Below are 11,200 nucleotides of genomic sequence, written 5' to 3' on the forward strand. Positions count from 1 at the left end.
ATCAATCAGTAAATTTAAGTCTAGGACAGTGGCATCTCCCATTTAACAACTTAAAATAAGTAATAAAAAAGTAGATTCAGGTGATATTCTGAACCAGGAGTAAAACACTGCATAATTCATGTTGTATTGTGTGAAATGTAAAAAGTAAAATCCAATATTTGACTATTGATAGGAAGGCTCTTATCCTTCCTATTTCCCTCAATCCCTGTAATTATGTTAAAACTTTTATCTATGTGTTAGACTGGAAGCAGCTGTTAAAGTCTTGTTCAGCTTTATTTAAGTTAAACATTAGAATTGAAAGAAACCAGGAGTGTTAGAAACATTGTACTTGGAATATATTATATTGTGGTTTTATTTTCTTAATTATGTCTAACATGAAAAAATATGGCAAATCAAGATCATAAAAGGGCCATTTGTGGAAAACCTACTAATGAAACTACCTATTAAACATTAAAATATTATAGCTTGACTACCTAATAAAATGAAATATTTAACATTTTTTCACACTGATGTAATTTGGCACTGTGGAAATAAAAACTGATTTGACTTGACAGATAAAATCCTTTTTAGACACATAACTGTTATCCTATAGTTTGAGTGATGTGGCCCTTTAAAGTGTCAATGGTCACAGAAATAGATATGGATGATCAGATGAGGCCTAAAGTGAGACTTCACATGTTTAAATGGTTTATGTTACAGATACAACATAGCAAATCCAAGGTTAATGTGTTAACCCTTTCATGCTTGAATATGATCCTTTGTGTCAGGATTTTTTAAAATCCTCTTTTATTTTCTTGAGGCATAAAAAAGGTAGGAAACAAATTTTGTAAAAAAGAAAATTATTTTATTCAATTGTATATTTGTGGATAATATATCAATTGTAATTTTCTCCAACTCCAAAGTTGTTACTTCAAATGTACATCAGTAGTATTGTTCTTCAGGGTGTAAAATTCAGCTTGACTTAAAGCAGAACTCATAATACACTCAAGGGGGATCAGCACCAGAAAATCATGTAAAATATGATAGACCATTAATTTGATAAATAAATAAATACCCAACCACTCAATAAGAAATTTCTTGACTTTTAGCATCAATTATTTATTCAAAAAGAATTACAATACCAAGAAATGAAGATAGTTATCTTGATAAATAGATCAATAACCCAGAAATCCCTCAAAAAATAATTATGTTAGACTTAAATCACTCAGTTTGTATCAGCCAAAAAAATCTAAATAAATAAATGTCCAAAATTTTCCCGTTCTTTTTTCAAAAAGATTAATGTCCACAAAGGAGTTCCATATCCTCAAAAAAACAAAGTCCTAGAAATATTTCCCCATTGTAATCCAAAGTCCTGATCAAAAATGAAAATCCCAAACGTCAAAAAAACCCCAAAAAAGATAAGAAAAAAGAGTGGTACCACCAAAACTCCCCAAAAAGAAAAGTAAAGTCCATATCTCACCGGGAGAGTCTTTCTTTCCCCTCGGTGGCGTCTTCTCGCACCGGCGGCCTTTCCTGGGTGCAAACTCCGAACCAGTTCCTATTATACGATCTGCGGCACTGGGGCGAACATTGATCGCTGTTTTATGTCTATTCTTTGATTTTTACTAGTTTTAAACGATCGATAAAGACAAAATCCCGCTGCACAGATCTAACGGTGAGCGTCTTCCTCTCCGGTTGCGCCGCTGCGCGCCGACGCACCCTCCTCTTTTTCAATCACCAATTTCACACACACCTGAAAACCGCATGATGTTTCACCCAACTCAGTCATAAACAGTGGATATTCAGAATGATTTTTAACAATGAAATCACTGCAACTGTTCTACAAGACAGTTTGATACATTTACTTTTTAATATAATTATTCAGAAAAAAATTAACATAGTGGTTATGTTACAAGGGGTTATCTGATGTCAAAATATTTTTTTTTAATTTACAAAAAAAAATATTTGTTATCTGTTGTTTGTCAGTCTTCAGTGTTTTCACAGTATGTTGGCCTCATGTGAGCCAGGCTGCAGAATCTGTAGAGTAACAATGACTTTAACAGCTTTTCTGAACCAGGGGTAGAACAGGGCGTAGATCACAGGGTTCAGACAAGAGTTAACATAGCAGAGGAAAAACATAGAAAATGCATAAGGGGTATTAGTTAAACTAATCCCAACTAAAGAGTAGCAGTAATATGGACAGTAACACATTAGATATACAACAACTAGAACCCCCAGAGTCCTGGCTGCTTTTAACTCTGATCTCTTTGTTCCTGATGTCGCTGAATGAAACGAGGCGACTGTAATGTGAGAGCGCATGGCACGAGCCTGAGACACAGCCACCACAAATACTCTCAAATACAGAACTATGATGGTTGTTACTGGAAGTATGAAATTAGAAATTAGATCAATTATTCCTGCAGCATAGCTTAAATAATATATACATTCTCCAATGCAGGATTTACTCCTGCCAGGCTGAATCAGCTCATCCTTTGAATAGAATAAGCTGCAGGAAGAAGCACAGAACCAACACAGACAAACACAATATTTGAGTCTTGTCAACGAGATTCTGGTGGGGTAATGCAGAGGGTAACAAATGGCTACGTAGCGGTCGACTGATATCAGGACAATGTTCCAGATCGAAACAACCAGGATGGTATTAATCAAAAAACAACACAAAACACACATGGCGTCTCCAAGAACCCAGCAGAATGTAAATTTGTAGATTTCAAAAGGCATCAGCAGGAGACCAACAAAAAAGTCTGAAACACCCAGAGAGACGAGGAGGATGTTTGTAGGAGTGTGGAGCTGCCTGGAAGGAGACAAAATCACAATTGAACATCAATTATCATATAAATATGGCCCAGCATTCTTAAAACTTAATCTGTAGGTTGAACTGAGAAGCTGCTGTTTGCCTGAAGTGTGAGACTGAGATGATGATGAGGAGGTTGAGCACTACAGTGATCAGTGAGATGAAGAGCAGCACAGAGTTCAGGAGAACGGCTTCAGACCAGTGAAGTGTGGGCTTCCTGCAGGAGCTGTTGAGGAGATGTGGGAAACAGAGATCAGTTCTGTCTTGGATCTCCATCCTCAGACGGCTGCAGCTCTCTGATCTGATCCTGTCCTGTAGCAAATGTTTTCCTGTCCTCCCTCCTCTGTTGCTTTATCTTTCTGGGGAATTTCTGCTTCCTCTTCCCCACATAATTACATGCATTTCTCTTCTTTATTAGGTCATAATTTACATCTTTTGTTCATGCTATAAGCTAAAAACGTCCTAAGGGTTCTGAAAGATTAGGTGAAATTGTACTTTAGCCGTTTCCCGAATCTGCAATCAGAAGTCAAACACAGCAGGAGTTTCTTAACCAGATGGAGGGAAATTAGAAGGTTTCAAATGTATTTTTATTAATTATTAACAATATGTTTGTTAGGATCCGGGGAAGGCTGGTTGGGGGGTCTCTAGTTTCTCCACCAAGGGGCATCCTGGGAGCTTCTGGAGGGCGTGAACCTGGAGCTGCACACCTGCTGCCACTTACCATTGTTTGGAGGGGTTTATCAGGACTTAGCCGCCGACACTCCAGTGCCAGAGTGTTAGCCTGTGATGGTAATATCATTGTAGCTCACCTCCGACCACCTGTTCTCCGAGTAACCTCCTTTTGTGCTGCCTTTCCTAGATTGTCGTTCCGTGAAGCCCTGAGTTTCTTCAAACTTCTACGAACCAGGTCAGATTACCTAAGATCCTCGAGACCCTGCGGAGTCTACCCGTTGGTGGCCTCGTCCCTGAGACCAGCCCTCAGTTCTGTCGGCGGCAGATCCCTGGTCAAGCGGATCCCTTCCGGCACCTGTCTGAGATCTCCCTCCATTCACCTGTCCGCCCTCTAGAGAAACTCACGCCCTCGTTCCAGCCTGCAGCTCCGGATCCTGGCGGTTCACCTCTCCGTGCTCAGACGAGCTCACCGGCAAAGATCCAGAACCACACAGACGAGCACCAGTTCCGGACCACCTTGTACATACCTGTTTGCACTGTATTTAATAAATCACCATAACCTTTACCCGTCTCCAGAGTGTGTTCTGCGCATGTGGGTTCGACAAATTGATCTCAACATGACAATGTTGATAAATATCATACAAAGCCATTCATAGCAATACAATTATAAAAGGTTTTAAGCCAAAAATGATTCCTGAACAGCAGATATTCCCTCACGAAACTAAACTGAAGTGAAATAAATAACATTTGCACAAAGTATAATAAAGACAACACAAAACCCAGCGTGCACCGCACGCTTCTTCTTCTACGGGGGAAAATGAAGTCGGCGGCTGCTTACCATAGTTGCGAGACCTGTTGTGGCTCAATATTGGTCCATATATAAGGCAAACCGGATTTTAAGGAGCACTGTCGGCTTTTGAGAAAATTGAAGGGTTTTAGGTGCGCCTTATAGTGCGGAAAATACAGCTGTTTTAAAACTGGAAGGACAGTGAGCCCTGAGGATCAAAACAGCAAACTCCGGTCCGCCTAGAACCCAGTTTGAATAGAAGGAACTCTGGTGTATGTGAACGTCAAACGGACCAGAAACCGCTCCAAAGGCAGGAAGCTGACTGTAGTGCAGGACATTCTGGGTACATACAACCAAAACAAGCATGAGAGTCTAATGCTAGCAGGAGAAATGGCTCATGGTCTTTTACCAAAGACAGAAGAGAAATCCTACAACCACAAAAATCTGATGCCACTTCACTTTTGTTTACATTTTGTGAAGAAGGAAGTTACGCTTGGCATCTTCCGGTTCCTCCCTGCTGCCGCAGATCGACGCTCCTCCACACACTCTCCAGCACATTCAGTTACTAAATAAATCTGTTAAAGCTGTTTGGGTGTCTGTAGTTGTTGCTTGCCTTAAGAGTCCTAGAAACCTCGCATTATGACAGAACCATCTGGCCAATCGGACTCTGCAGCACAACTACAGACCGCTCTACATTGAAACCAAAGAACAAAAACTGCTTTTAAGCCTAAGCATTTTGTTTTAACAAATAGAACGCTTTCTTACAAATAACTACAGTAAAATAATCATTTTAGTCATCAATAGGAAGTACAGTAGGACAAACTGTGACTCGCGTATTTCATTTTTCCTCTGACTGTGACGCTGCGGCCTGACTCCGCTCTCTAGTGGCTTTTTCTCCTGAAGCCTGTGGTGCAGGTGTGTTTTTTTTTCTCGAGAGAAGAACATAGTTATCTGTAGTTGTTGTCGCTCTTTTTCTTCTGGGCAAAAATATTTGCCAAAATTTGCCAAGCTGTATTACGTATATTTAAATACCGCAACGCGGTAGAAGAAGAAGCACGGAGACTGTTTAGCCAATCAGGACCCATAACACATTGCGCTGTTATGGACAAAAAACTCCGCGAAACAGCAAGGCCGTGAAAGGTTATAGCGAGGGTTCACTGTAATCGAAATGGTCTGTATCTAATCGCTTTCACCTTTACCCATAATTTGTTAGAAACAAAGGAAGAAGAGAACAAATACGGTGCATTTTGACACCAAAACTGAAAAAAATAAACCAGCCAAGGCAGCATGTTCACAGAAACCTGAGCCTACATATGAAAAACCTCTACTTTGAGTTCAGTCAAATCTGTTCCCAAACAAATTTTATTGGTGAAAGTTAATGACAGAACATCAGAGTAAGTTGATATTTTGGCGGGACATTCATCATCAGCACGACTCATATGAATTGTAATATTTTGACAATTTGTTTTCAGGGAAGACGATTGGCAACATTTAGAGGACTGCTTGAAACCATGAACGTGGTTTCAAGCAGTGATGAATATTTATATTTGTGAATAACATGAATAACCTAACATGAACACGTTCATGTTCCAACACATGAACGTGTTCGTCCACGGACGCTCTCACGTACAAGAACACGATAATCGAAACTGGAAATATGAAATTCAGAACGAGGTCGACGGTCACGTAGCTCATCACGAACGAAGCAGGATTTTTTCCTGCCTGGTTGAATCAGCTCATCCATCCATCCATCCATCCATTTTCTGTGCACCCTTGTCCCTAATGGGGTCGGGAGGGTTGCTGGTGCCTATCTCCAGCTACGTTCCAGGCGGGAGGCGGGGTACACCCTGGACAGGTCGCCAGTCTGTCGCAGGGCAATGAATCAGCTCATCCCTCATGTAAATACAAACCTGCACCAAGCCAACACAGACCGATACAACACTTGACTCTTCCCAAAGTGATCCTGGTGGCGTAATGCAGAGGGTGACAAATGGCTACATAGCGGCCATCCGTCTCCCTGACCGCATCTTTCACACTAAGGAGAATTTAGTGAAAGACCCCGGGAATTGAACCCAGGACCTTCTTTCTGCGAGGCAACAGTGCTACCAACTGCACCACTGTGCAGTCTCTTTTATGCAAGATGCGTTTAAAAACATATCTGGCAGTGTTGTGGACAAATGTCTGAGTTTTTGTTTTGTACTGGTTTAACAGCTAGAGTTGTACCAGTGGGCTGAGAGACTAAAATATCACAACTTTTTCAGAAAAAAATGTTAAATGATGATTTTCTGGCGTATCTCCTGTGAAAAGAATTGATCATATTTAATTGATGAGATGCCAGAAGTCAGAAAACTTAAAAGTCATAACATAGAACTTAGTGAAGAGATTGCATCATGTGTGCTGACTGCATCATGTTGTGTTTCCTGAAACATGTTAACACCTTTGATTGCAGCGGCGCCTTGGAGGTCATATGACTAATGCCTAGAGGTGTGAACAAGCCCGTCTAATGAGGCTCAGCGAGAAGCCATTAGGAACAAGTAATTGGCTACAAAACATGTGTTTACAGAGAAACATTGTTAATCTCATCGGAGTTGTGTGTGTGCGTGTGTGTGTTATGGAGTCATTAATGGCCAAAGGCTAATTTTGATATGTTTTTAAAGTTATTTTCAAGTTAACTTCTGTTGATAGACATGGACCTATGGCAATGAAGGTTAATGTTGATTGCTCATTAGGAAAGCACAACAGTTTAGTTTTAATAACCACAACTCAAGTTGCTTGTTCTGAATTGTTCGCGAAGTTAAAGTTTGTAGCTGTCATGTAATATATGTGTGCTACAATACAAGATCATCTTATGTGTTTTTTCTACTTTGACCTACATATTCATCATTTACAATCTTTGATTTTTGGGTTGAACCTCCATTTTGAAAATTAATTTGTTACAGTTTCTTGATGAGGACACAATTGTATTTGTGGGACTTCACAAAACTTTCCTCTGCCTGATTCAAAATGGTTTGCTGAGTTCGGTGTTTTGTAAAATCAGCTTTTGAGCTTTATATCATTTTATAGTGCTATTCCCTCATCAAAAACAAACCTGGATTTTGCTTTGATTCTTTCATGCGATCCAAAATGCCTGGCCTCACCCTTTCCAGGAAGCGCCACAGTTTGTTGGTTTGAAACCCGAGGGGAAACACTAGTTTTGCTGCCGGTCTTCTGAGTAAACTGGACACCACTGACCTTCCTGTAGGTCTCAGTTCGGCACTAAGAACTTCGATCACTGGTTTCTCATACAGCTCAGCATTTTGAAGGTTTAAAAGTCAGAGGCACATTATGACAACACCTGTTTCACTTTGTTGGTAGACCTGTTGGATTGTTGAGGTGTTTTAAAGAATACTTGAATTTTGCAAGGTAATCAATGCATAACTTTATGCATAGGGCCTTAATCTTGGACATATTTTATGATCACAATATGACAGGGATCTGTGAAAGGTCGGGGGGGGGAAGCAAGTATCCAAACCAACTGGATGTGTGTTTGTTAATGACCTTGTTGACCCACAATGTGTTGGCAATGACTGCCTGGCTATTGGGAAGTGGAGATGTTCCACAGTCTCCCACCGAAGGCGGCAGGATGGGACGTCATGTGGCGTTCTTGTCTGCACCGTGAGGCCAGGCGTTGTTCTACATTGTAGCCCAGCAAGGCTCACATCTAACTTTTACAAATCCTTAGCTTACACGAGGATTGCAAGATACGCTCAGCAATCAGAGGGGATTGCAAAATTGAACTACTGCAGTTGATGTGTACTTGTAATGTATAGCTAGGCCCTTCCTCTGACGCTTCTGTTTGCAGATGGCCTTTCGCTATTGTGTGGAGAGATGGGGAGACTGAGTGGGTAAATCATAATGAGCAGGACTGTTAATTCAGATGCCTCAAGAAACCTATGCTGGCCAAGCTGAACAGTGATGCCTTATTATGTTTACCTCAGTTAGTTTCCCCTTAAACCAAATTCACGACTGCAGTGGAATTATCTGTGCATTGTCGTTTCAGATTGAGTGCAGTCATTGTTCTCTGTGGTGCCACTGTGCCTACGTGGCATTCCCATCCACCGAGGGGAAATTCCTTTGCCAGGCCTGCAAAATACAACAATGGTTTGTAATAGTAATTTAAAAGTATTACATTTTTCTGTTTCTGTAGGTTTGTTATATCTTGAAACCCCAGTCGGTTATGACAGACGGTCACTGGCACCGGGCCACGCTCAGTTGGAGGTTTCTTCCTGTTCTAAGGGAATCATCCTCTCCACTGTCGCTACATTCATGCTCAGTCTGAGGGATTGCTGCATTTTATTTAGGTAGGCAGTAACAATATCCTGCTTATAATATGCCGACTGTTTGCCTGGAGATGATGTGAGTTGTGAGCTGCTGCGTTAAAGAAGCTCTGAGGCAGGAAAAAACCATTTAATGTCTCAAATGTTGTTTGGAATGATGGTTTGTATATTTTTGTGTGCTTCTTGTGTGAAGTTCAGACCAATACAAAAGTTCTATTTCAGCAGTTTGTGGCACAGAAAAACACGAATGCGGCAGCCTGTACAGAACTGCTGACTGGTTAAACTTGCTGGTGTTCAGAGGCCAGAGAAGTTTGGTGTTTCCTCCTGTGACAGAGACACTAATGGCTGAAAATAAAGAATAAAAGCATCTTCTGTTTGGTTCTTTTGAAAATAAAAGCACTCCATTCACTTCATTCATTTATTTTACTACATTTTGTCTTTCATTGTTGCATTTGAATATATTCAGTTTACAATTGAACAAATGGTTTCCCAATGTTAACATTTCTGTTTGGGATTTATCAAAAAAAAATTTTTATTGAATTAAATTTTATTAAAGGAGTGGACAATATGAAATTAGTATCAACATAGACAAAGAAAGCACTGATGCAGAGATTCAACATTAACAGAGTTTAATCTCTACAATTCTTAGAGCATAAATGTCAATTTCTAAAGAGGTAAATAAAATAACTCAAACTTAAGCTGTGGGACAATTGAAATGACATAATCAAAATATAACAAAGAATTCAACAATAAATATTCCTATTGTAAGTTAAGGCCTAAGGACAGAGCTACACTACAGGGAATCTAACCTACAGCAATGCAGATTTATATGGGACCTGATGTTTTGATAAAAAGTTTATTTCAGTCATTAGAAACTTAGGACTTTGAATTAGGCTTTAAAAAAAGACTTCAGACTTAACTTGCATTCATACAACAAAATTCACATTTAGCTTTACAATTCAGTGATGAGCAATCAAACCCCAACCCGGTAGTTGCTCCATTCATCACTTTGGAATCCCTTATTGTGATGCCCATAGTATTTCTTCCTCCTTATCGAGTGATGTACAGTCTGGTCGTCCATTGACGGTCTGGTGTTCCCTCTGGACGACCCATAGTTTCGGTTGGGTTTTGCTTGGTTCTTTCTGTGCCGGTTCACAAGCATCCATCTTTGCTCTTTGTCACTTTCCTCATGAAACATGATTAAGGCACGATTACTTCTGATTGTGGCTATAAATCACTTATTTGGATTAAAACGGCAAAAATAGCCAAGAATGTGTCTGTCACTAGCCAAACACACAGTCTGACAGAAGCAGCTGCAGGATGCATACCTGCTCCAGCACACCTGTATCAAACCGCTGAATTGCCTCATCATCAGTCATTCTTCTTACCAGCCAACCATGTAATTTAGGTGTGCTGAGGAAGAGATGCGTTTAAGGTCTTGTAAACACATAGTCGGGTCTTGTTGAAAGCAAATATCTCTGCCACATTGTTTAAAAAAATTATTTTGTACACATCAGTTTCGGAATAATTTCTATCCAAGCAAACCCGCAGAAGTACGCTCCCGACCGTTGTTTTAAATTGACCAAACCCATAGGGGGCAGTGCAACACAAAGCTAAAACCTTTGTCAGCCAATCAGATTGCTTCAAAACGTCCACGACTTCCAGTTGGGAATTAAATATGGCACCAGGAGTTTAATTTTGTAGACAGATATTTAGGTTAAACTAATATTAATTATCTTATTAGAATATGAAGTTATTAAAACACAAGACAATGTTGAGTGGGAATCATGTGAAAGCATGTACGTGAATATGCTTTCACATTATTTGTCGCAGACACTAAAAAAAGTTAGTTTTCTCATTTTACACACGAAAAACAGAATTTTCTCAGATCTCCACTTTGGTTGGAGCTTTTATTAATAATTGTTTTTAGTGATATTAAATATATAAAACATATAAACTAGACCAAAGTTCTGGAACCAAAGTTCTTTTGGTCTAGAACATTTGAATCTAGACCAAAAGTTCTAGATTCACAGCTCTCAAAGACTGAACGTGGGCAAACGTGCAGTGCAGTACGACTAATAAATATCAGTCCAACTAGAGTGGGACACGCTGTTTAAGCAGCATGATCAAAATTGATGCAGGAACGAGACACAACCAGGTTTATTGTTTTTTATGCCTTAGACATTTATCTTGTCCCTGTAGTAGTTCTGTTAATTTTGTAGTTAACTGAGCTGTAAAAAATATATATAAACAAAACAAAAACTTCAAACTGGCCATGAAATTTCAGAGTAAAAGCAGTGCGCAGATCTGGTGGGGGTAAAAAGTTAGATGACTCTCTGTGGAGCTACTGATATCAACTCTTTACTTAAAATGTAGCTCGTTATCTGGATGATGAAACTATTGAAGTTAAGAGATATTTTCAACTCAAGTGAAAACTGTCGGCAGCAATTGCATCACATTAATGTTTGCCTGCATCCTGTCATTGCTGACATGTTTTTGTCACACCTTTAATTGTAACGACACCTTAGAGGCTGAGTCCATATCGTCTGACGGTAAAACACGAAGGTGTGAACAGAACTTCTATCAGGAGAGTTTCAGCGGCCAGCCATTAGAGGCTAAACAACACACAGAGGT

The 11,200-nt window shown here is 39.8% G+C and overlaps 1 protein-coding gene across 1 annotated transcript; it reads right to left on the reverse strand.

Annotated features, from left to right (window-relative positions):
* Positions 1-1,977: 1,977 nt before the first annotated feature.
* Positions 1,978-3,082, reverse strand: LOC114148686 (trace amine-associated receptor 13c-like). Its single transcript, XM_028024124.1, has 2 exons — positions 2,895-3,082; positions 1,978-2,791 (listed from the first exon to the last, which is right to left on the reverse strand). Exons 1-2 carry the CDS (start codon positions 3,065-3,067, stop codon positions 1,978-1,980), a joined length of 987 nt encoding a protein of 328 aa, XP_027879925.1. The 5' UTR covers positions 3,068-3,082.
* Positions 3,083-11,200: the final 8,118 nt, after the last annotated feature.

The sequence above is a fragment of the Xiphophorus couchianus genome, chromosome 7 (assembly GCF_001444195.1).
Source record: "Xiphophorus couchianus chromosome 7, X_couchianus-1.0, whole genome shotgun sequence".
In the NCBI taxonomy this organism is placed as follows: Eukaryota; Metazoa; Chordata; class Actinopteri; order Cyprinodontiformes; family Poeciliidae; genus Xiphophorus; species Xiphophorus couchianus.

What these genes read in the sequence shown, in the direction of transcription:
- LOC114148686 (XM_028024124.1), bottom strand. Translation starts at nt 3,067, where the DNA reads ATGGAGATCCAAGACAGAACTGATCTCTGTTTCCCACATCTCCTCAAC. An exon ending in ATCTCAGTCTCACACTTCAG is followed by an intron (nt 2,792 to 2,894) that starts GCAAACAGCAGC and finishes GTCTCCTTCCAG; the next exon opens with GCAGCTCCACACTCCTACAA.